The sequence below is a fragment of the Stenella coeruleoalba genome (assembly GCF_951394435.1).
Source record: "Stenella coeruleoalba genome assembly, chromosome: 3".
Taxonomy (NCBI): domain Eukaryota; kingdom Metazoa; phylum Chordata; class Mammalia; order Artiodactyla; family Delphinidae; genus Stenella; species Stenella coeruleoalba.
Window position 1 is genome coordinate 14,321,585 of NC_137148.1, and position 26,600 is coordinate 14,348,184.

At 43.6% G+C, this 26,600-nt stretch overlaps 1 protein-coding gene across 1 annotated transcript in view; it reads right to left on the reverse strand.

Moving 5' to 3' along the window:
• The window catches only part of MYO10 (myosin X), a 219,695-nt gene that overhangs the window by 49,004 nt on the left and 144,091 nt on the right, over positions 1 to 26,600 (reverse strand). The window contains 2 exon segments of the mRNA XM_079918927.1: positions 23,751 to 23,831; positions 26,183 to 26,291. Coding sequence (XP_079775053.1) covers positions 23,751 to 23,831; positions 26,183 to 26,291 — 190 coding nt within the window.

The following is a 26,600-nucleotide window of genomic DNA, read 5'->3' on the forward strand; positions in this document are numbered from 1 at the left end:
TTAAATGAAAGAATAATGCATGCAAAGGTTTTTTTTTTAAAATCAAAAATATAGAGAATATATGTAATGAAAACCCCACAGCTCTCCTGGAGAAAACCACCCTTGCCAGTTTTCTGTGTTTTCTTCCAGACGTATTCTATGCATGTATAAATGTAGGACTGTGTGTTCATGTATACAGATGCATGCATGCACATACAAATAAATACAAGCTTCATTTTTTTTTTTTTTTTAAAAAAGCAAAGACATGTTTGACGTTTTGCTCTATTTGCCTAAGATCATCCTGGAGAATTCCGACACACAGATCTCCCGTGTTTTTTCACAGCAGCACACTATGTCATTCCTAGAATGTGTCTAATCAGCTCCCTATGGAGGGACGTTTAGGTTGGTTCTACCCTTTGCTGTTTTCTGTTCAGCTTTTACTGAATGAAAGGAAATAAAGTGGAACCCTGGAGTCCCCACACCAGGAAATTTCCTGTCAACACTTCCATCCCTGGCTCCATCCCTGACCCCCTTTGTTTCATGGTGGATGCATTTCTGTACTTTTGGTGCCAACGGTTAGGAGCCCCCCACAGAATAGGAAGGTGATCACCGCAGTGTGAAGCTTTATAACCTCCCCTATCTCTGCCCAACCTCTACCTCTACGGAAAGGTGATTACTGAGATGCCTTATATGTGAGACAGGCTCTTGTTCTATGAAAGGGTGACACTGTGGACTCCCTGTTTATATTGTGTCAACATCAGTTTAACATTTTAATCAATCAGTCAGAAACTAATTACTGATGAGAAGAATAACTTGCAATTTAATTCTGCCAACTTTCTATTACGTTCCAGCATGTTAGACCATGGAATTTGGGGAGTTTATCTGCCACACTGTATAACAAGGTCATTTAATAGTATTTCTAGTCCAAATGATGGCTAGAAACCTAAAGGGATGGCTTATGATAAAAAGTGGTGTGTTTAATAAAAACAGCAGCTACCTATTCATGGAACAGTGACCCATTTCCGCTCTACATGTATCTCTCGTAACCCTTACAGCCACCCTACGAGTTAAATCAGTCCATAATGATCAAATTAAATTTGTGATATAAGGTGAGGAGAGGCAGCCATTTGGGAAATGCTATTAGCTGACATTTGCACAGCACTGTATAGACCAGATGTCATGTGTTCATCTCTGCCGCCCTGTGAGGTGGGCAGGGCAGCTATCAGCATCTTCATTAAACAGGTCCAAAGAAGGAGTGATCTGAGCCACATCACACCGCAGTTACCAAGACAGAGGAACAATAGGTACCCACTTCTTCCAACATCAGAATCTCTGCAGCTTCTGCCAAAGCTTCCCTAGAATGCTGTAACTCCTCTACTTATCCACAAGTTCGAGTCCAAAGAGACTTCGTGTGAGTAGATGCTATGAGCGTCTGTGGGTGGCCGATGTGCATCTGTTCTGGTGCCCGGATTAGACTGTGTTTATGGATCTCTAGGGTGATGGTGGTAGTAGTAGCAGAACTACTACTATTAGTAGTAACAGACTGGTAGCAGCAGCAGTCATGGCAGCAGCAAGAATGAAGGCTCACGTGTGCCAAGGACTAAGTGCCACGCACCAGGTTCACGTTGTAATGCTAGCTTTTCTTGAATTTTGGCAACTCTGAGGTAGCGATCATCCTCATTCCCGTTTTACTGATGCCTAACCTGAGGCACAGAGAGGTTAATTAACTTATCTAGGGTCACGAAGCTCCTCTGAGACAGAGCCAGGGGAGAGTGAGGGTCAAGTCTGCATTAAAGCCCCTAGCTACACTGCTCCTCTGCAAGGTGCAAGTTCAGGAGGCGGGGTGGGAAGTTCCTGTAGCTCCAGAGTATTCATTGTTTAACAATGGAGTTTGTTTCCTGATACATTTGCCCTAAATATTCCTGAATGAAATTCATCACAATAGCTATCTTGGTAGCAGACTTTAAGCCAAAACAGAAGTCAACTTCTGAAGATTAAAACACACATGAGACAATACATTCAGTTAGAGCAGGGGCTGGCAAAGAACAGCCTTGGAGCCACATCTGGGCTGCCATCTGTTTTGTAAATAAAGTTTTATTGGAACACTGCCATGCATTGTAACCGCTTTCACACGACAGTGGCAAAGCCTAACATATTTCCTATCTTGTCAATTACAGAAGAAGTTTGCCAACCTGAGCTGGAGAATGAAAGCCAGGGAAAGGGCGCACACAAATAGTACAAACTGAACTGTGTTCCAAAGGTAATTTTATATACCAGGTTTCGAGAAATCAATAGGGAAATAAAATAAAAAATACGTCAATAATTTTGAAATTTATTACATGTTGAAATAACATTTCGGATTTGTTGCGCTAAAGCCTAATTTCACAAAAATTTTTTTTAAGTGTGGCTATTGGAAAAATGTTAATTACATACACGACTCACATCTTACTTCTACTGGGTAGCGCTGCCCTAATGAATGAGGCTGAACCTCTGCTCTATAAGGACGTGGACAGCTTGATACTATATTCTACTTGCATTTGTTTGAAACTTGGAGCATCTTTTACATAAATGAACTGTCAGACTATTTTAATACACGGCTTAAAGAGAGACAAATAACACATACTTCTTCTCATTGAAAACATTACCCATCGTTCAAAGGTGAAAACCAACACTCCCACAAATAACGTGAAACAGAAGAGACCTCATGAAGAATTTTCCTGAGGCCAATGACTCTAATGAGACGCGAAGAATTTCCATTAACTTCAAATAAAGTGTGAAACATCAACACAATGACTCTCAAACAAAATATGTTAATTTCATTTTCCGAATGAATTTATGTATCGTTTCCAAAGTCACTCCAGAATATTCTGGGGGCATCACATTTGTTTTATTTAATTGGCCTCTCACTGTTGTTGCGGAGCACAGGCTCCGGATGCGCAGGCTCAGCGGCCATGGCTCACGGGCCCAGCCACTCAGCGGCATGTGGGATCTTCCCGGACCGGGGCACGAACCTGCGTCCCCTGCATCGGCAGGCAGACTCTCAACCACTGCGCCACCAGGGAAGCCCTGTTTTATTTTTAACAAGTCAGTGAACCCAGAATCTTCAGCACCCAGAAACAGAGCACCACTGGGGGAAGCTGTAACAAAGTTAGATTGAACAGGCCAGAATGGGAACACAGACATTGTGATCTTTTTTCCCCCAAACTTGGCAAGTAAATGCTTACAAAGGCTATATGCCTAACAGCTCCCAATGTTTGGCCCGAGCACCTTAAGTGGGTCCGTGGGACACTTCCTCTTTTGAATCTTAGCTGCCATTGTGGCCATGTCACAGACTTGTTTCCAAACCGCATAAATGTCCTGAAAACCACACGTATTAACATTTGGTCGAGCGCTTCCTTGAGTTACAAGAATACAGGCCTCCTCCATGGCTTCTTTCTTCCATTCTTATGCCTTTCCGGTTTCCTGCCTTTAACAACCGGCCCTGCACCTGCTGCTCTGACCGCCCTTCCTCCCGCTGGCTGTGCATGTTGAATATTGCTCACTGCTGGGTTTCCTCTCCTCCCCTGCATACAAGGGAAGCAGGCAGACACCCCCGCTCTGCCTCGCTCTGGGCCATGAATTCCCAGCAAACCCTGCAGGAAGTTCCTGGTCTTCGTGCCTGCACGTCAGACCCCTCATGGGGATGAGGCCCCCCGGTGCCCTCTGCCACTCACGTGGGGAAGACAGAAAGAAGTGTGTTCCTGCAAAAATGAGACCCCCCTGGATCGCTAACAGTGGAGCTGGCGTTCAATTCTCACCACTGAAAAGAAGAGATGGTTTCCCTCCTAAATTAAACTCGAGAAGCAGCAAACAATGGTATCTATTATTTAAATATGGGTGACTCTGTACAAAGGATCTTCGTTACCTTAATTGAATCTGAAAGAACCCTATTAAGGCAAGCGGGCAAGCCAGGAAGATTATTCCATCACACGCATGGAGGAGGTGAATCGGATACAACTTGTGTGCTGTGCCCAAGGTCACGTGACTGGCAAGCACTAGGACCTCTGTCTAGATTCTGGGCTCTTCCTTCTTGTAGGAAAACCAGGCGGGCATGACTCCAAGTGTGGCCTGTGACAGGTGCCAGGCCATGAGGAGATGGACACCAAAAGTGGGAAGCATTTAAGAACTTCTACAGCAAGATGACATGGCCACATCATCTTTATTCTATTTTACAAAAGTACCAGTCTGGACTTCCCTGGTGGTCCAGTGGGTGGGATGCCGCCCTTCTACTGCAGGGGGCACGGGTTTGATCCCTGCTGGGGAACTGAGATCCTGCATGCCACGTGGCGTGGTATTCAAAAAAAAAAAATAAGGCACCAGTCCACAACGAATTGGCAAGAATAAAGAGAAGCTCTCTCTTGCTATATATAATTTGAGAGGTGCTGCTTTAGGAGGTACCAATGTCCATTTTGGGTAATCCTAAGAAACTTCTTGATAATCATGTGTACACAAACCTGCCGTTATTACCGTATTATCAATTTTGCATGAAGGACTAGACTTATTCCCCTTTCTATTGTTTAACATCAAATCAGGCTCAACAGATAAGGAAAGTGTACTTATCTAAATGCTTTCTCAAAACTGTTACAAGCATAAAGTGCCTATTCAGAAAATCTGATATCACATGTCTGTTAAAAAAAGTTCTCGGAACTGTACACAAGATAAAATCCAAACATTTGTCTTTCTGCATTTCCAGCTTCATCCCCTCCACTCCTCGTCTCAAGTTTTATTCTCCAGTGGGGCCCGTGAAGCCTCCCTTGTTAATGGAACTCCCACTGTACTCAGGGCAGCTGTCCTGGGAGTGAGATCATTCTAAGTCAACTCTGCAAACCCATTCACCTTTGCCAGATATTCACTCTAACTTCCTGTGGAGTGAGGCTCAGCCCCAGGCCCCAGGCTGGCCCTAGAACCAAGCAGAGAAGCCAGCACCAGGGAGATGTGAGGCAAATCTACTGAGATTCATTTTTTTTCTTCTTCCTAATAAAAGGAGAGCCATTCCTTTTGGCCCAGCCCTGATTCCTTTCAGAGGTAATGCTTACTCCAAGAGGCCAAAGCCTTTGTTTGCTTTACTCAGAGACGCATCCCAAGAGTACAACAGATCCTCGAAAACTATCTGTTGAAAGAACTGAATAAGGACGTTCTGTGAGGATGTGATAGCTGCCACTATGGCAGCCATTTTGCAACCTTGAGGAAGGACCAAGGGAATTGCAGACGCATCGCTGTGAAGCCGTAATATTGTGAAGCCTCTAAACAAACGCTTCTTCTAAAATGTGATCCTTATGTATTTGTATGCTGTGTAGGTCACTGTTGGCCAAGTTATTTTGTGTCCTGTCACTGAAGAGTTGGGGTCTGCCCAAAGGGACATCAAGGGTATTGTGTGTGCGTGTGACACACTTGTGTGGTCTCTTGGTAGATGGACGAGGTCCTGTGGAGGAAGGGAAGGATCACCCCTAGGAAGGAGGGGGCGCCAGTGAGGAACGGGCTTAGACTCCAGAGAGATCAAGATCCATGGTGAAAACGCGAGGCTGATGTATGGCTTAATACTCTACAGCGGTTAATACCGTCAGCCGCAAAAACACTCAGAAGGCGAATGAGCAATGGAGCAGAGGTCAGCAGTGGCGACGTGAGCTGGTGTGTTGTGTCAAAGCCAGACAGACATCCCAGGGTTGTGGTCAAGTTCAAATCTAGGTCAGGGAAGACAGAATCAAAGACAGAATGCATGGACCCAGGTTCCATGGCCACGGTGAGAACCGCTAGGTGGCAGCCTCATTGGAAGCGGCCAAATAGGCAGGAGGCCCGGGACAGGGTGGCGCCAGGAAGGTGGTTCTCAAAGTGTAGCGAAGACCTGACAAAGTGGGGGAGACGGGATGCTGCGGAGGAGGAGGGCGGGCAAGCTGGCTAAGAGCCGATGTTCTCAGGCCCCGGCTGGTTCTCAAGGTGAGGTCACGTGCAGAAGTGGGAAGCTGACATCACGCTAGGGGTGTGGGAAGGCTTCGAGGGAGGGAGGCGAGAGCAGGGAGGTCTCCTCCTCCGAGGCTGGTGCAAACGTGCCCTAGAATTCACCGGAGCACTTTTCTCAATACTGTCCAGCAAACCATGGAGTCTGAGAAAGAGGAGGACAAGAGCATCACCCAAGATGAGGCTGCCCATCTGGAGGGAGGCGAGGTCGGCGAGCCAAGGGACCTTACAGACGCCACAAGTTCATGACTAAATGGCTCACGCCTCCTCCCAGACCTGGGACATTGTTTTGTGTCCGGGCTCAGCTTGTGATCATTCGAAGCTGGCCATGTGATGGTTTGAGCACTCTTTAAAATATGTGGGCCCACCAACGAAAGTCCCACCAACGAATCCAACTGAGGCAAGAAGATAATGAAATCCCAATGCAGGTTCACGATCAAGAGAAACTAAGGGACTGAGGTCTACACGAAGAAAAGCAACGTGTTCATTCGACGAGGGAGTAAAAATAATGGACGGACGAGACGGCCGGTTGGAGGGCAAATTTAAACTCTGAATAGGCCACATACATGTAAAATTAGGGGTTCGTAGATCAAGATTTAAAAAAAAAAAATTGAGGGCTTCCCTGGTGGTGCAGTGGTTGAGAGTCCGCCTGCCGATGCAGGGGACACGGGTTTGTGCCCCGGTCCGGGAAGATCCCACATGCCGCGGAGCAGCTGGGACCGTGAGCCATGGCCGCTGAGCCTGCGCGTCCGGAGCCTGTGCTCCACAACGGGAGAGGCCGCAACAGTGAAAGGGCTGCGTACCGCAAAAAAAAAAAAAAAAAAAAAAAGATCATCCTGTCACTTAATATGTGTTGAAAGACAACCTCAGAAAAACACAGAAAAAGTGGGGAGGGAGGGAAGGACTAAAGGTTTGTCCTAAGTCAGATCACAAACCGTGGTAAAGCCAACAACAGAAGGTCCAAACCTTAGCGTAAACCCCGTCTGGAAATCCTCACAGAACAGCCTCCCTCTTGGGTATAATCTGTTGCCATTTTATCTAACGAATGTAATTAAACGCTTTTTATCTTGCTAAACTAAACTTGAATCTCTCTCTATTCACTGCTGTTCTATTTCTACTTCTCCATCCCCCATTACTGAACAGGTCACAGTCCCCTTTTATTCAGACTCGCTGTGAAAAACCATGCTGAGAAATACAAATTAGGGAGGCAGCTGTCGCTCTCTGTAGATGCCGGCAAGGAGGCTCAAATCAGTCATGAAAATGCTAAAAGAGCTGTGAAACTTATCCAGTGGTTTATACCATCACCAAGGTCATGTCGATGTGACAAGGATGCTAAGGACGAAAATGTACAGCAGCGGGTGAGGAGGAAAGAAAGAAAGGATGGTGTCCAGTAGGCAGACAGTCACCTACGTCCAGGAAAACGTGTCACACTGAGAGCTGTCATACTCGGCCAGAGTTATGACTTTTACAACGCTACATCAGTAGGTACTAAGACATGCCATCATGGCAGCGTTACTCAGCGTACAGAAATAATCCAGAGCACATACTTCTATGGTTTCTTGCTTGAAGGTATTTGAACTTCCGAGACAAAAAAACTTCTGACCCCCTGGAAACCAGAGGTCATTCACCATACTCAGTTCCAAAAAAAAGCGGTTCTTTTTAAAAACTGAGGATTCAGAGGAGAACAATGGTTTTTAGAGGCAAGTGAATAAAAAGCCGTATTGGGACCAAAGAGTTTGAACTGTCATAAAAAGCAGGAAAATAAAAATGGCACCTCGGGAAAATTTGAGCCTAAGCCCAGAAATGTCAAATATTAGAAAAAATATGATTTCACCAGATTCATGTTAGTTGAGAGCTGGAAGGAGTTTGAGAAATCACCCCATCTCACCACCCCATTTGTACAGGAAGAAACTGAGCAGAAGCTACCAGTCTACGTTTGCTTAAAAGAATTCACTAAGCAAAGAGCCACCTCTTTGATAATGGATGTAGCTGATTTATAAATATTCATCAATACAGGCTGGGCTAACAGAAAAAAGTCAAATGGAGAACTTTACTTGAAAACTGTTCCACACGGTCTTCTCTGAGAAAAGTGGCATCGTATTGGCATGTCCTTGGTAAATTCTACTTTCCCAAAGGAAAATGAGGGTCTGGTGAGAAGGGGACATGGGGAGTGCAGCTTCCTAGGAGTCCTTTCTCTTGCTTATTCATGTATTAAACTGGTTGTCTGCAAGTCATAATGGGAAATTAGCCAGCCTTAGACACAGCCAATATCTGTTAAGTATAAATTAGGAACGCCACAAAATATTTCGCTGAGCAGTTGGAAGTTGCTAGGAAACGGGAGGTCAGGCGATGCCCAAAGGCCAGGTTATTCCCATCCCTGGGGCCTGGACAGGACTGGTTCATGCTGGAGGCCCAGCATCGCAGAGCCAGACCACAGGCTTCTGAATCATGTGACTCAAGACGCTTAAATCTGGATGCCCCTCTTGGCCTTCTACTTGGGGAAAGGACCCAATGAGAAGATCCAAGGAAGACACAGGAAACAGAAAACATAAATATGACAATAATACACTCTTTCTCATCTGTCTTTAGACTAACATTATTTCCTGCACAATCCAATTTACTTATTAACACCTACCATATTTCCCATTCTTAGATTTAAAGCATACTTCTCAGGGTTCTCGTAATACTTTTTCCATGAATTTGTTTTTAAACACATCTACCCCCAAATGGACGCATATGCTTCATAAGTTCTACTGGAGGATGTGGTGCTGAGTTAGTAAGTGGTGAATAAGTTCAAGTTCAAGAAACAAACGCCTCTTTATGTTGGGACCGTCACAGTCAGTAATGGAAGGGCCACACCAACGCACATACGCTGCCTCTCTCCAGGGCGACAAATATGTTCATTATTATTTATCAGCCACCACGACCATCGGTGGCAGGTGTGTGCCAGCGTCTGAGCTAGAAGTTTTACAAACATGATCACAGTTAACCTCGTAACCACGCTAAAAATGGGCGACTTCTGTCCTCACTCCATCGATAAGCAAACTTGAGTTGGTAGACCAATGTCACGTGGCTGGCGAATGACAGTGAGCCCAGCGTTTCCTATAAGACTCCCCTCAGTCCACCACAATACGCAGCCTCCTGACACATCTTCGCTAATCATTTTAATCCAGAAATGGTGAAAAGATTAACCTGTTTTATCCATCTGTTTACTATATAGTGTCTGAAGGACAGATTGCCGTATTCGCTAACAAACAGCAATACAATCAATGTGTCCTTTGAGAACTATGAAACCTTATGCCGTTAGCCTTGGAATATGTAGAAAAACAAGCCCAGGTTAAATGACTGCTACAGAGTCACTGGGCTGCTGGGACGAGGTTTGCATTAGAGGTTAAATTCTGTGTTGCAGGCCAGGTGGGATCAGTGTTGTTTAGAAACACTACTGTGATACATTGTACCCTGGTGAACGGTCTCAAAAGTCCTCCTGGGTCTGTCTCCACCTTTTTCCCCATCAACGTTTTGGCATCGTCAACTATATGACCCGAGGCCAGTCCGTGATTTATTAACTGAAACGGAAATGATTTAGGCACGACCTATTCATCAGTTCATTTCTTCCTATATTTTTGCACCCAAGCCCTGAATATAGTTAATAGTCAACCAAAGAATGTTGCTTCATCTATCCCTATATGTCAGTTAGGTCTATTCGTCTCTGCCTACACCCTCTCTGGCTCTGCATCCTTGGCAGTTCACAGTCCCCAAAAGAGTGCAGTCCGGGTTTTAGGCTAGTTTATCAAAGCAGAACCAAGAACAGAAAAGCCTGAGTACCCAAGCCAGTGGCTAAAGGCCCTTCGAATATTCCCAGACCGCTTTCTCAATCGTTAAAATACTTTATACCAACATGTTGTAACAGGGAGAGTGGATGTGCTCTGAGCAGGCAAGGTGAGTAATGCCGAACAAGTGGCAATTGTATTGTAGTTAATTTTTTTTTTTTTAATCGATCACGAGAAGGGAAAGGCTTTAACTCTGTCAACACTGGCAGAGCTCCAGGTCTGTGTAAACCAGGAAATGCCCCGAGCACAGCTCCAGACACAGCAGGCGTTCCTGAGCAGAAGTGGCCCATCTGCTGATGCAACCAGGCTACAGACAATGGCTGGTCCAAGAGATGGTCAGTTCCACAGATTTGCAGTTTTTTGTACCTTTTTGCACCTTTGATACCCAGCCCCAGCACTAACAGGTTGTGTCTGAACCCGGGAAATCCCAATCACGTGACACCACCACCAGGTCCGACCTGCCCTTCCACCTCCACACAGGACCTCATTTCCCTAATTTGCAAGGTGCCTCCGACCAAATGGCTCTCAGGGCTGCCACTGTGTGTACCCACGGTTCAATGTAAACTGAACAGTCCAAGCTTTATTGGAATTGATGTAATGAAGGCACTGAATCAAATACAGAGGCCAACTTTTCAGAGTTAATAGCAAAACAAAAGGAAAAGAGAAAAAAAAGAAAAGAAGTCAAGTCAGGCTAATTTCCCTTCTGCCATTTCTCAAGCTGCAATCAACATATTCAAGATTCTTTACATGTGGCTCGAATAATCTGGTGGGGTTTGTCTTTCCAGCTCAGCAAAATTGGCCTCAGTCCTCTACTTACATAGTGTAACAACCTTATTTAAACTGTCTGCTATTTATATATGTAACCACCTTATTTAAACTGTCGCACTGAAAACAACATCAAGGGATGCCTGACAGACTTCATAGGCAAACCCTTGTCCTGTGCCTGAAGCTCAGAGGCTGAAATCTCAGTAACTCAAACGTACTGTGCATGTTCAAAGTTCATTTTCTTGTATCTAAAGAGACTTTTGAAAAAAACGTTAAATAGTATCTAAAACATTGTTCACTGGTGAAATTTTCACACATTTTTAACAGGGACACTTTCATTTCGTAATGGCAAACTTTTTGAGTCTATTACAGAATTCTTAAAGCTAAACAGTATTCCCTTTTTAGTGAAATACTGGCAAACGAAGCATCTGGCACACTTTAATGAGCTGTTTTATCCTTTCACAGTGGCTGAAACTAGGACATCCATTCATCTGAGAAAGTGGATAGCACAGAGCGATTACGTAATCCTGCAGGATATGCTGATATCCAGGGCACTCCACCCACCCCCTCAAATTTTAAATTTTCTAATACTACTTACTAGGAAAGAAAGCAGTAATGTATGTTTCATTTAATGATTCAATACCTGTGAAAAATGTTAAAGGATATTATTTTCACTGTATATTCATCAGTTAAAACAAAGTTCAAAGCCATAACAAGTGCTATAATAAAAATTAAGTTGTAGATGCCATTTTTTACCAAGAGCAACGGAAAAATAAGGAAAAACCCAAGAAATGATCAGCGTTGACACCTTAACCCAGTGACTTCCAACCGGGGCAATTTCGCCCTCTGGGGGACATCTGGAGGTGTCTATAAACATTTGGGGAAGTGGGGGTGGGACTGGCATCTATGGGGAGAAGGCAGGGCTGTTGCTACACGTCCTATAATGCACAGGACAGTGCCCCTCAGCAAAGAAATGTCCTGTCCAAAACGTCCACAGTGCCAAGGTTGAGACACTCTGCCCTAACCCGATAAATTAAAAAAAAGTTAAACAAGGAGGTGGAAGGAAAAGGATGTGAAATTTAATCATGGACACATTTCAGTTTGAAGTGCTGGCCAAGCACAGACCCAGGAAAAAAGTAGGTTACAAAGCTGGGCTATGAGGCCGAAGCTTAGAGGAGGGTTTCGGGCTGGGAAAACACAGCAGAAAGGTACTCACCTGGGCTGAGAGCAGAAGAGAAGTGAGCGTTTCTTTGGGAACAGCACAGGTGAGGAGGTGAGGGCAGCACCCAGGGAACCAGTCAAGAGAGGGAGGGGGAGGGCAAAGGGAGGGGGGAGGAGGCTTGGTCAGAGAAATGCCAGGAAGGAGGAGGTGGCAGGTGATGCCATGGCCCTGGGGGTGGGAGGTGGAGATTAGGAGGGCAGGGCAAAGAAAAACTCTACCTGGAAGCTTTCAGCAGGAGAGAGGCAGAGGCGGCTTGGATGGCATAGCCTCAGAAGTAAGAAAACAGGTATGGACTCTTTTTAGAAATGCTCAGCAGTGAAAAGAAGACTGCTCTAAGGGGAACCCGGTCAACTTTCTATTCACTCCCACCTCCCCTTTCTTTTACATAAATAAATAAACACATATATTTAAATACAATGAAAGTATCAGCAAGGAGACAGGATCCTGGGAGAAGGAACCCTTTACAGCCCAAGGGAGAAAAACTGGTGGACTATGGTCCCAGGGGAGGCAAGAAAAGTTAAATCAGGAAGACAGGATGAGACTGTCCTTCAGAAAGGCTCCAACAATTTAAACTCCCAGTGGCAAAGTACATGAATGGGAGTTTCCTCAAATATTCACAGACCCCTGAAACATGTTATTGAAAACGGAAAACCAAAAACTCATCCAATCTTCACATTGGCAAGACTATCTCACTATTTTAAGTTTTATTTCTTTGATTATACTATTGACATTGTCAGGTTATTTTTCATTTGTATTACACCTTTTGCAAATTTCTTGTTCAAGTGTTTTTCCCATTTTTCTACTAAAATATTTGTTATTTTCTTATTGATTTGTGAGGGCTCTTTATATAGTAAGGCTCTGAATCCCCTGTTATACATTGCAAAAACTTTTCCTGTTGTTGGCCTTAATGAAGGCCAAGCTGTCCATGTGTGTATGTATACATCAAAGTCATAACAATGTGCATACTCTGATTTTAGCAAATAAACTTCTGAGGATTTACCTTAAGGAAACAGCCTTAAATGAGCACAAATATTTACACACATGAATAATACAGTAAGCAGCACTGTTTACAATAATAAAGGAAATAATCCAATAATAGAAATTTGACTTAAAGCACAGCCACTGACAAGTGTATACAGTCATGAAAAAAAGCACAGGAATGCTTTAAGATATGTTAATAAAAACAGAATTACCATATGATCCAGCAATTCCACTCCCGGGCATATGTCCAGACAAAACTATAATTCAAAAAGATACACGCACACCTACGTTCTGCTGCAATTACCCCTACGTTAATAGCAGCACTGTTAACAATAGCTAAGACACAGGAACAACTTAAATGTCCATTGACAGATGAATGAATAAAGAAGATGCAGTGTATATATACAATGGAATACTACTCAGCCATAAAAAAGAACAAAATAATGCCATTTGCAGCAACATGGATGCAACTAGAGATTATCATACCAAGTGAAGTAAAGCAGAAAGACAAATACCATATCACTTTTATGTGGAATCTAAGATATGACACAAATGAACCTTTCTATGAAACAGAAACAGAATCACAGACATAGAGAACAGACTGGTGTTTGCCAACAGGGAGGGGGTTTGGGGAAGGGTGGAGTGGGAAGTTGGGGTTAGCAGACGTAAGCTTTTATATATAGAATGCATAAACAAGGTCCTACTGTATAGCACAGAGAACTATATTCAATATCCTGTGATAAACCATAATGGAAAAGAATATGAAAAAGAATGTATATATGTGTATAACTGAATCACTTTGCTGTACAGCAGAAATTAATACAACACTGTAAATCAACTATACTTCAATAAAAAATATTGATTAAAAAAAAGTAAGTTACATAATTGAGGTAGACTATGATCCCAATTTAAAGGAAAAGGTATATATACAACAAAATGTAAGCAGGATTGTCTCTTGGTAGTAAAATTATAGGTAACTGTAAATTAAAGAGTTTTTTTCTTTGTATTTTGCATATTTTCCAAATCTTTTATAAGCAATAAGTATTGCCTTTATACTGGGGAGGGATGCAGGCAAAACCTAGTAACTATTGTAATGATGTTTAATAAATAGCTACTATTCACTGTAGTAGTATTTTTGAGTATAAGGGAAAGAGCTGGCCTGAGGAAGGAACAGGGGAACTCCCCAGGGTCAAAGGCCAACAGAGGGAAATGCTGGGGAGCCGGTGAAGGCAGAGAGCTTTCTCCAAGTCTGAGAAAAGCCAGGGACGTTCAGACTCTGAGCCCAAGCACCCCACTGCAATCTTCCCCCAGTACCCATTCTCTGGTCTCCAAAACCCGGACCCTTTGCTCCAGTCATTGAGGGGAAACGCAGCTTTTAGAATCGATCCTTCGTACAGATGCTGGGTGAGCAGTGGTGAGTTTTACAGCAAAGTCACAAACAGAAATCTCACATTAAGGGGGCTGCCGGCAAAAACATTAATACGGAGCCACTTAGGCTAGAAAACACACACACACACACACACACACACACACACACACACACACACACACACACACACAAAAGATCGCAGTTTGCCTATGACTGATAGGTGGTCTGGGACTGGGAATGGCTCAAATGTTGGACTGGGCTGCTGTTCTGACTGGATGCTATTCTAGAAGTTCATCAAGATAAGCCAAAAAATGTACAGCCAGAGGGCTGCAGGGAGGTGGTGTGGCTACCCTTCACAGTGGGTGCAGGGAAAATATTTACCCATCGTGGCAGATGCCACCTCCTAGGTGGGAAGCAAGCAGGGCAGTCTGGGGTGCCTTTGCAAACATACCCTTCACCATGCCATGGTGCTCATCAGAGAGAGTGAAATATTACTCATCTGAGAGTGGATGTATTCCCTCACTGCAAAGAACAATAGGATTCTGGAACTGCGGATCTGTATGTTTAAGCACAGAAACACAGTTGAGAAAACCCAGAAGTACCACACGATGAAAGAGTCAGAAATATGTGGTACTTTCCTGAAGATGACTTACACTTCGTCTTTCTCTTATGATGGCTATTAATTTTATGTCAGATTAATTACCCTTAAGATTGAAAAAACTGATGGTAAAAATAAAATGTTCTAACATTCGGTTTTCCCTTGGCACTAGAAATTTATTTCGGGGAAAGCAGATTTGGCTAAGTGGCAGGCAGCCACATTATTATTCGTTTCTTTTAAATGTAACTCGATTTAATATGAAAGACCACCTTCACATTTAAAACACTTATTCCCTTAAAGGGCACTTTTAGCAACTGAATAGAAATCAGCTGAACACATTCAAGTGGCAGTAGAAGCAGAGATTAGCATTTCAGACGCTCTTTATTATGTTCTTTCTTCAGGGACTTCTACTCTGGGGAACCAGAGGATCTCAGCAAAATGTGTCTCATCAGGTTTCTCCCGGGCAGATTGCAAAATATCGGCAAGTTTATGCTTGTGTGAAACAAGCACATGATATTAAACAAATCACCATTCAATTCCTGTAACTTTTCCCAGTTCCGTACTTGTGTATCAACCAGTTTATAATACAACTTATAAAGATGCCGATTCTTGTGCAGATTTCTTTAAAGGTTGGTATAAAGCACAGGGCAAGAAAAAGCTGCAAAACCGTAGCATGTAATTTTTTAAAGGGAAATTCTTTGACATAACAAATTCAAACAAAAGAAACGACCACTCACCATTTCGCCGTGCAACCTAATATTAAACATGATTTTCCCTACACAAGATGCATTCCGTATCAAAAAATATATTGCGTTATCAATGCCTTATCCAAGAGGTTATGTCTTTTGTTTTTACAAAGCATTAGTAGTTCAAACTTGTACATGCAATCAAAATCAGCACTTACCCATTTGTTTAGAAACTAAACACTTCCGGTACTCAGAGAGACGGCAAAAACCTGTTTTCCTCAGGCTTAAAAAACTCCTCTACAAAAGTCTACAGTACTGCGATCACTGTGAAACTTTTAAGCAGTGCAAATAAGAGAAAAACCCCTACCTTGGGTTTCTTTTGCCCCCTTCAGCTTTTGTCCACTGTAAATGGCTGCATCTTTAGCAGTCCGGGCTACAAGCATCTGAGCCGACAGACACAAAAACGGGCTTTCTTCAGCTCACTGCTGTTCCCAGTCTTTTATGTGGTGTCTTGGGCTCTGCTTGCTTAATTCCTGATTCTTCTGAAAGAAGTCCAGCCTGGTGAGGCTGGCGGGATAGCAACTGCCGAAGATACTTTTGACCGTCGGAGTAAAGGAATCACCTTGCATGCACCAACAAACGTGCAGTCATTTGAAGGTGCAAAGACCCTGAATTTTCAAAGATGACTAATATTCAAAAGGAAAAACGCCCCAGGACAAAACCAAGCAATTTAGTTGTGATCTTGGAAAGTCCACCCTGAGAACAACACCCCTCCCTTGAGCCCAGTTTCATTTCTGGCTATTTATCCTGGTCTTTGCATAGCGCTCCTGAATAGTTGCCATGACAACTCGGTAAACAGGATTCAAGTGACCACTGAGGGGTTTAGCGGGATTGTTTTGTTTAGCGAGAAGAATGGTAGCTTTAATGCTTCCTCTACTAAAATTTCCTGGAAAGGCAGAGCTGCCTTTTTTTTAGGTTGTGGGTAGGTGATGTTCTCAAAAGTCAAAGAAGCTGGCAAAGAATGCTCCAGTTACAGGAGAAGAGGCAACAGGAGTGGCAGTCAGAAAGCCAGGAAGAATTATGGAAGGTTACTGAATGCCGAGTGGGCATTTTCCAGCAAGGATGCAGAGCAAGTGGAATCCTCTCCAAAGGCTGTTAAGACTAAGTATATTTGGGGAGGATTGAGAGTCTGACAGTCCAGATAGTTCTAAAAACTCCTCGCTCCCGGTTCTCCTATGCGCTCTCTCCTCCCCCACTTTTTCACCAGTCTCTTCTCTATGAAGCAGTGTCATTCAGATTGTGTGTCCTAGACACTTCATTCTCAATCTTCACCCTTTGGCCAGGCAATCAGAAACCATCCTATTCTTAAAAAATTTTACTTGAAAAAAACGTTCACTGTGTTGTGAACAGATTATGAACATTTAGCACTTTGACACATCACAATGGTATCATTTGTCAAAACTCAATCATACGACACGGTGAACTTTAATGTTAACTTCGGATTTTAATAATAATAGAGCAATACTGGTTCACTAATGATAACAAATGTACCACACTAACGCCAGATGTGAATAACAGGGGAAAGTGTGTGTGTGTGTGTGCTGGAGGGGAGAGTGATACGGGAACTCTCTGTACTCTATGCTCAAATTTTCTGTAAATTTTAAAATATTCTACAAAAGAAGGTCTATTAGTTTTTTTTAAAAAATGAAATTAAAATGTTCATCCCATAACCATGTCAAAGACTAAAGGAGGGCTTCCCTGGTGGCGCAGTGGTTGAGAGTCCGCCTGCCGATGCAGGGGACACGGGTTCGTGCCCCAGTCCGGGAAGATCCCACATGCCGCGGAGCGGCTGCGCCCGTGAGCCATGGCCGCTGAGCCTGCGCGTCCGGAGCCTGTGCTCCGCAACGGGAGAGACCACAACAGTGAGAGGCCCACATACCGGGGAAAAAAAAAAAAAAGACCAAAGGAAATTAAAAAAAGAAAAAGGAAAAAAAAAGCAGCAGCTTGTTACAACGATCTGCCAAGGGTATGAGATTTAAAACTAAACTCAAAAAGGAAAAGGTCTGGCAGTAGTCTTAGCTTTTCCTGGATTCAGCTTAAACTGGGGGTTAACCTTGTGAGGATGAAGTGAGCGTATTTTCCAACCCAAACACGTCACGCAAGTATGGACTGCTTCATACAGTGCAGTGTAGCTGTTTCATGTCCCCGTTACCTCATTTAATACCTACAACTGCTCCCCTAAGCAGGCACCATTACTTTACACACTTTGGAGAAAAGGAAACAATCCCAAGGTCACACAACTGCTCAGTGACAATAGGCTGGACAGATACCCAGTCACACATCTTTGATCTCTTTCGATCTCATCCCAATGCTTCAGGGGCCCTGCACCTGAGCAATAGCCTTCCCACATGGGCGGGGCCTCTGTGTATCAGAGCTCGCTAGACCCAGGGCACCTTGCACCCCATGTCTCAGCGGGAGTGGAGCAGGGCCACCTATGCACTGATGAAAACCAGTGAATGGAAGATGCGGAAATGCAGATTTCATTCAGTACAAGTACAACCTTTCCCATAAATAGTAAGAGGTTTAAAAAAGACAACAGCGTGCCTTTAGGTGTAAGGAAAGAGTATATTCTCTGTTCCTGGGAATTATTTAGGAAGAGGGAGGATGATCCTTTTGTGTCTCATTGAAAGGGGATAAACCGGCCATATTTCATCAATTCTTAACGCAAATATGTTCCCCTCTCAAATTGCCTGAATGTGTCTGTGACTTGCTGACCATCATGCTGTAATTCCATACACGGACGTGCATGGATTTCATCACAGCTTTTCATTGTCTTTGAAAATCACAGGCACTATTGGAAGTACTTGCACTGAGTCCAGCTGTCCTTTAAATGTAGTCTAAATACTCCTCCCTAGAGTCATCGGTGAAACAGAAAGTTATTTTATCTGCAGAAAGGCCTGGAAACAGGGTGACAAGGTGTAACTGTGTTATCAGTGAAGCAAGGATTTGTGGTGGACGAATGACCTCCACTTCATTCTTGCAAATGAAAAAGCAAGCGTCTGGAGATAAGACAGCATCGTGCCCTGGTTAACTAGGTAGAGCTTCTGCTTCCACAGTGATGTATAAATAATGGTGCCCTTTACCACCATGGGAGTCTTCGATTCAATACAGTAATAGATGTTTGGACTGAATGATGTACAATTCCAGAAAGTTCAATCAAAATGCTAAAATCCAGTGTTTAACCTTCTAGGTTAAACCCTTGTTATCTGGCAGATTTGCACATCCAGACCTCCTGGCCCAATCATGGCAGGGAACACATTCCCTAGGGGGACCCCACTTAGAGATCTGAGTGCTTGAGCATGGAGCACCCAGCCCAACTCAAAGTGTTTGTGAATGAGTCTCCAGTGCTGTGCTTGGCTGTCCCAAAAGGGCTCCAAACCCTGGAGGTTTGGCGGGGGGCCGGGGGGCGCCATGTCTGAGAAGGGGGTCAGCTGGGAGAGGGAGAGATAACACATTAACATAAAGACTGGATCACAGTAAGGACATCACTCTAATACTGACCTAGTGGTGTATCCCTAGGGTAACTTCCAACTATACAAATCGAAGATGATCCAAAAACAATTAAACAGACCAAAATGGAACGCATAGCAGTAAGGATTCAAGATAGTGCGTTAAGTCTTCATCTTTGGCAAAGTCAAGTACTCACACACCATGAGCAACTCCATGGTGTCCTTTTATGAGCAATTTGATCCAACGTTTACTGAGCACATATGACAGCCTGGATGCTGGCTGAGCTACACAGCGGGGCACAAAGATGGCAGAGGCAGGCCCTGCAAAGTTGTACTTGGTCAAGGTCTTCCGTATTGTGGAATACCTTATTCAGAAAACAGCACTGAGGTAGAGACACCAAAGCCTAAACAGAAACGTAAAGGGTCATTGGAATAAAGTTTCAGTAAGGCTCAAGAGAAATAAGATGAATGAAATGAGAGAAAAAGATCTAGGAAGAATAAAATAGGACAAAAATAATTCAAGGTAGGAAATATGCTACAGTATCATCAGAATTACTTAAAGAAATGTTTGGCCTCTGTTAAAAAAAAAAAAAAAAAAACTAGGGAAAAAAATGGCGGGCAGCACCTGGATCACACAAAATGAGTCCCCAGGATTAAATGTGCTCGATTCGTGAAGCCATTAATCAAATCACGATGCCCCTGGAAACAAAAGGCTCGTGTTTCCGTAATGCTAGCACAGCGTCCTCACTTCATGTGTGGTCCTGAGCGTTGTGTAAAAGAGGGACCTAGTCTGGTGTCAGCAGTGGCCCCATGAAAGAGACGGACACAGGTCAGCAGGAGTCATTTAACAGGAAAGCACTGGTCTCCTCTGAAGTCTCTTTAAGACGACTTCGGTGTGACATGCTTCACAGTCCTCACGTCTCGGGGCCTGGAGACAGTGCTTTAAGACAAGACGCCCACAGCCAGGCCAGTCCTGTGTCTCCAGCTTCATTCTCCTGCTCGATGTTCCATTTTCCGGCAAATACCACTGCAGTCCGGCGCACAGACTGCACGGCTTCCCTCCTAGGAGGCCTGGTCTCCGGTCTCCCCTCGGCACGGACACCCCTCTTCCTCACTCTTCCCCTAGATGAACCTGACCCCCTGCAGCCACCTCTGCTAGAAGCCTTCCCCCAGCAGCTCCCAGGGTCAGGGCCACTCAGGGCACCCATATCCTGCCTTTTTGGAGAAGACCTCACAGAATCTTTGAGGATGCACTGATGCTGGGTCAAAGCTCAAAGATGACCCTGCAGGGTCAAGGATGCTTCCCCCTAGAACCCGAGAGATTCTCACATCCAACCCACAGAAGAGAGAGGAGAGCCAGCCAGGCACGCTGCACACGACAGCCCTGCTCTGCCCCTGCAGCAAGTGGGCCCGGCCTCGCACTCGGGGCCGGGAAGCGCAGACAACCAGTTCTCACGCTCCAACGGCTCTGCTGATACTTATCCGTCTGTCCCCTTCTTTCATTCTGTCCTGCAGCTCCTCAGGGGTTTTCTGAGGAATGTTAATAACAGACTTCTCCGACTAGAAGTTATTTGCACCAGGCAGGGAGAGAAGGCAGAGATCACAGGACACCCTTGGGGAGAGATTCTCAGGAGGCAAAGCAGGTTTTCTTCGATATAGAAACCTCCTGGGGTTGGTTTGGGCACTTCTGGCCAGAAACACTACTGTCTAAAGCAAACCACAGCAAAAAAAAGCTATGAGGCCACGTCACCCACCAAAAACCGTCTGATGGAGAATCTTGCCCTTTGTAAACTGGAAGTTCTAAGCCGAGGGGAGGACTGTATCCTTCAGTGCCATCTGAGGCAAAGAATTGGCTGCAGGCCGGCCCCTACCAAGAGGTATGCCTTTATTTTCTTCATAACTTAGAGCCAGGAGGACTTCTCAGCAACGTTAGTGAAGTGTCTTCTTCGCAACGCTCAAGATTAGCTACAAATCGTTCACAAAAAGAAAAAAGTCCACATACTATAACAGTTGAATTGACATAACTGTTCCAGCATGTCAGTTATGTTCTCCCCGCTTACACCAGCTTTTCAAAGCAAAACATAAAAATCCCAAATAACGAAAACCCGTAATATTCCCACAAAAGGATTTCTAGATGCTTGGGGCCCAAGTGCCCATCCTGAGTCTCACACACTTGCCAAGGAGAGGAGGCAGCCTGTACCACAGGCCTGGGGCCCAGGGGGCCGTGTGCACACACGCGCCAGGCCACCACGGGAGCCTTGGATGTGCTGCACAGGCTCCTAAAAGCACCGAGCCGCTACTCCGCTTTTTCTAAGGCCCCAGTTCTCCAGGCCACAGGCTTTACAGCCATTGTTCTTATGCCTTTTGGGTCACAGAATTGCCAAAAGAAACGTCTAGAAGCTGCCCAGATCCGTGATCTACATGCCTGAATGATGCACAAAACACCTCCATAGACGTACATCTGGATACATCCTCTCAAGCCCCCGTGATGAACATCTGACTTGACGAGGGCATGAGGTGAAGACTGGAAACACACATTCCCCATCTCTGGGTAAAGGCAAGCAAGATTTTCCCTCTGAGATTTCTAGAAGCATCTATCTTTGGACAAAAGAAATGTCGTAAGAAACTCTAAATGAGGGTTGTTTATATATATTTCATATATCATCACCAGTAACACTCCAATATTTGCAATGGAACTAAATGAATGCTAAGCGAGTTGTAATTTACTATTTCTATAGTCTAATCAGCCCTTCGCACTCAATACCACACCTACATCTCAGGCCTCAGACAAGTCAGTTCTCATGTCTGACTTGCTGGGTGCCTTGAAAATGGCACCAAGACGTTTTTCAAAGTCTTCTTCAGCCCATCTGCTGGCAGGTTATTAATCAGTGGCTGCCACGGGTCAGGAGGTGAAAAGGGCTGTGAGCCAACAGAAATGGAACCAGAGCCGGGCTTGGGTCATTTTTTAAAATGCAAACACCAAAGCAATTAGGCACAACCAAGTCCCAGCAAGGAAAAATAAACATCAAAAAGAGGCAATTTCTTCAACATTCTGGCTGTTGATGTGTTTTCCAGCAGGCCTAATTTCAAAAGTGGTTACGATTTAAAGGAAAAACTAAGTCCGTGCCATCCAAGAGAGAAAACAAAAACGGGGAGGACTGAGCTTTTAAAATTCAAATTTCTATCCTTATAAATAAGCACCGGCAGGTCCCCTCCATTTCTCTGAATCTAAGGTGCCAGTGGCTGTAAAACTGCACAATTGCTGCACCACTAAGAAGAGAGAAGAGGGTTCCCACTTAAACTGTGGTTTGCCAGGAAGCTGCAAGGTGCATCTCAATACCCAAGACCTTAAATTGGGGGGAAACATGCATCTTTAAGTGATGGTGTTATTACCCCTGTTGTAAAAGGAAGAAACACTGGCAGAGGTCACACAGCTCCTGTGAACGTAGACCCCAAACGCAAAGCCCATTTATATCATCTTGTAGATCCTGCCCATTGGGGTTTTATAAAGCACAGCAGGTGGATATAAGCCAGCTGACGTGGTACATGGTTATGGTTTAACTATTAATTTCCAACATCATGTCAACACAAGCTATGTATGGTTACCTTAGTTGCTGTTTTTCTGTGATAACCTAAAACATTTTACTATAAATTTGAGAAATGGAAAGATGAGTTACTATGTCAACTACCAGAACCGATGCACACTAAGTCATCACAGATCTACAGAACCCCAGTCCCAGCTACATTACGCCACACAAATGCCAAACTCTCCCCATCACACCTCAGAGTAAGGTAACAAACCAAACGGATTATTCTCCCCTCATTGAGTTTTGCCTTTCTAGAAGACAGAATTCAACACTGTGGTTCTTATAAAAAACCCCTTAAACTCTAAGTGAGGAATCGCTGTAATATTAAGTCAGAGGTAACTGGTAAACAAAATAAAAATAAGATTTAGCGTCAGCAAAGTTACTGACAGCGGCATTATGGAACCTAACAGTCTCATGGGAAACAGTTCAGGTCAGATTCCTTATCTTAATCCTTATGAGGATAGCATCTAGTTCTTCCACATGAGAGGCCCTTGACATTATTATTTTGCTGGGGGATTTCCTTTCTTCACAGGGGTAACTAAGAGCAGATGTTTGCCAAATCGAAATAATTTCAGTGTTTTAACAGCACTTCACGGCAAGTTGCCCATTTAGCCTTAGACTCAACAGCTGCATTCACCTAATACTAAATCTTTTTTGTTCAGATAGAGTCTCTGTATAAAACTCACATTGTTTCTGATTGGGATATGGCATTAAAAAGCTAAAACCAACAGCCTAGACACAAAAACTTCCTCCGACGACAGGAGTCTTCCAGTTAGTTACAACCAACGAGTCAAAGTTCTTAAAATCCATCATTACTACTTAGAATACAGACACTCTGTCATGTTTAACAATAAAGCAAAAGAAAATAAAATGAAAAAGAGCTCTACCACAACAAAAAACACACCAATCATTTCTTCCAAAAGAGGTATATCCCATTCTGGAGCTTGCCCAAGAATTTCAAACCAATGCTTAAAATAAAAATGCGAAGGCTTCACGATGTTTTCTTTTAAACCAGATTTCTCTAAAGCATAATGGCATCGTTCAAAAGCAGACAAATAGGCCCAAAAGACAAAGGGATTTTTTTTCCAGTGAATGTTATGTTATAATAATGTCATATACATTTCCAACCATCTATAATGAAAGGACTTTGGAGAAACCAAATCTCTGAGTCACCACACCAGGAGGCGGTGTCCTTAAATAAGACAGTGTCAGTCTGGTTGTAAATCTTACCTTCTGCATGTTTGGCTTGATACAGCGAACAAAGAAAGGATTAGAGGAGCTTAGCGTTGCCATTAAGGAATGCAGGGAGTCCTATTAGAAAGGAAAAAGTATATGTTGATTTAGTCTCTTATTATGTCTTTAAATTTCTCAGCACCCTAGGCACTCATCAGGAACAAGAAAAAGAAAACAATATAAATCTGAGGAGTAATAGCATTTTCATTTTTAATCATGTCATTCTCATAAAACAATGGTATTAGAATTGTCATAGAGTTATTTTACATATGAAAAACTCATTTATGACTTCCTTGACATAGTACCATTAAAAAAAAAAAAGAAAAAAATCTGTTCTGTTAACCGGCAAAAAAACCACCCTGGGATATTTCAATGTTTATATAGAAAACCTGAGAAGTATCCACTCTCCACTGAAGTTGTTCCTCTTAATTAATTATTTCCATCAAAATGACAGCTTATACCAGTACCTCACTGGTCTCTGAGCTAAAATCTCTCATTCTTCCTTCAAATCACCAGGCAGATCAATCTTCTGAAATACTACTGTCTTTTCTTTAAGTGTTTTTTAATTGTGAAGATTTTTTAACATTTACCAAAGCAGACAGAGCATGTGATGGGTACCCATCATCAGCTTCGGCCGCCGCCGGCTCATCTCACCTCATCTCATCCCTGTCCCCGTACACATCACGCCCACTTCTAGTAGAGAAGCAAATCCCAGACACTGTGTTATTTCATTCCTCAATATTTCACTATGTATTATCAAAAGCTAAAAACTTTAAAACATACAGAGGTAACCATAATATCATTCCTGAAAAGATTTAACACAAATTCCTTAATATCAATGTGAAAAGGTGCAACTAGCTTGTTTCATTTTAAAATACTCAACTGTCTCGAATTTCATAATTTTTAAATAGCATATTCTTTGAAATCAGAATGCAAATAAGGTCCCTGTAGTAGTGTAGTTGGTTGCTATATCTACTCAGTCTATTTTAATCCGTTGGTTTTCCCTCCGTCTCCATCTGTGTGTTTCTTTCTTCTTACAATTTTCCTGTTGAAGAAACTAGGTTGTCTACTACATTGATTAGTTACTTCTGTGCTCAGAAAGCTTTAGGATTTCTCACAGATGACAGAATGTCCTGGAATTCATGGCCCTTCATACTCTGGTATGGTACCCATTTAACTTCCTACAAGGTGTCCCATCCTCTGGGAACAGGTCTCACATTCCTGACTCAGGAGTCCGCCTCTTGCCTTTGTCTCTGCCTGGAAGCCCTGCCCACTCTCTTCCATTTCCTTGATTCCTAGTCCAATTTAAGTCCCAAACATCCACAAAGCCTTCCAAGACAACTCCAGGCAACAATGACCTAGAAAAAGACAACGTAACAACGCCGCTGGATGATTAAGAGCCTAGCGTTTACAGTCAGACCGACCCAGGTTCAATTCAAATCCTAGCTTCGGTCCTCAGAGGGACTGAGCAAGCCTCCCTTCTCTAAACCTCAGCTTCCTCATCTATAAAGTGGGGACAGTAATACATACTTCTAAGAATATGGGAGAAGTGAACAAGGTAGCATATATAAAGTGATTAGCCCAATGTCTGGAACACAGAGGGTGTATAATAAACGGCAGCTATCACTATTATTGTATCCTGTAAGGGTCACACCTGCCCAGCACTGTCAGCCGTGGTGCCGTGGGTCCAGCTCACCCCAACCATGCTGTAAACAGACCTTAACACAGAACTCGCCCACCGCCTCGAAAGCATCCAACTTTGATTAACTAAATGGAAGAGAGCCTCCCAGAGGGCAAATTTAATAAAGGTCTGTTGACTGACATGCCTCCAGCTCCCCCTCATGCTAAGATTTAGGGGTAAAGCAGAACAATCAAGTTAGAGAAATGGTCTTCATGTTATCTGCCTCTAAACTACCTAAAAGGCTTACATACTTAAAATGCACGTAAGAATGTTTCTTATTTTCCCTGAATTCTAGACATCTGGACAAGGTAACTGACACTGATCTTGTTTAACCACGCACTTGGTTATTCTTCCTAGTTATGATACTGTAAACATACCTGGGAAAAAGAAAAACAATCCAGACACAGGAAGAAAGATACTTTATATGCACATGAGTCTTTAAATACCAATCAGAGTGATCCCAAATGACCAAACAGTCCTTCTTATGAAGACTTACTATTTCGTAAGCTTAGAATAAGTAGCTATTTATTTTTGACAAAAAAAAAAATCTACATTTTTTTTTTTTTCATCTGGCTCAGAAAAAAAGAAAAGTATATTTTCTCCCTAGAGCCCTGACTGGTTTAAAAGGATGATAGAAAAAATAATAATAATAAACACTTTCATAGACCTCACAGATACCCATTTCCTATTTTCAATTCTTAAAATCACAATAAAGATGGATCCGTCCAGGCCAGCAGCGTAGACTAACCTTGAATTGCGAGCTGACCGTGGGCCGCCGATGTTTGCTTCCACATTTCAAGGTATCCTGGTTCGTGCGGCTTGAAACGTGTTCAAAGAGGTCGTAGATGAAGTCGAATCTGTGTGAGCGGAGAGCAGGAGGGCCGTGAGGGGTGCACACCTGGTTATGAGGTGCTGGATTACCGTAATCACAATGCATTTCCCCACTGAAAATAACACACCAAGGCCTGGAAGAGCTAAGACAGTGTCCAAAGATTTCACACCAACCACTCCCAAAGAGCTTTAGGCACTGAAAACAGACGTGGCCGCTTCGGAGCACCAGCGTCTTGCAGAAGAGAAGGGGATTGGGATGAAGATGACTCAGGGCGACAAGCCACGTAGGACCGCTGAGCTCTGCAGAGCTTCTGCGGCCTCCACGCCCTGTGGAA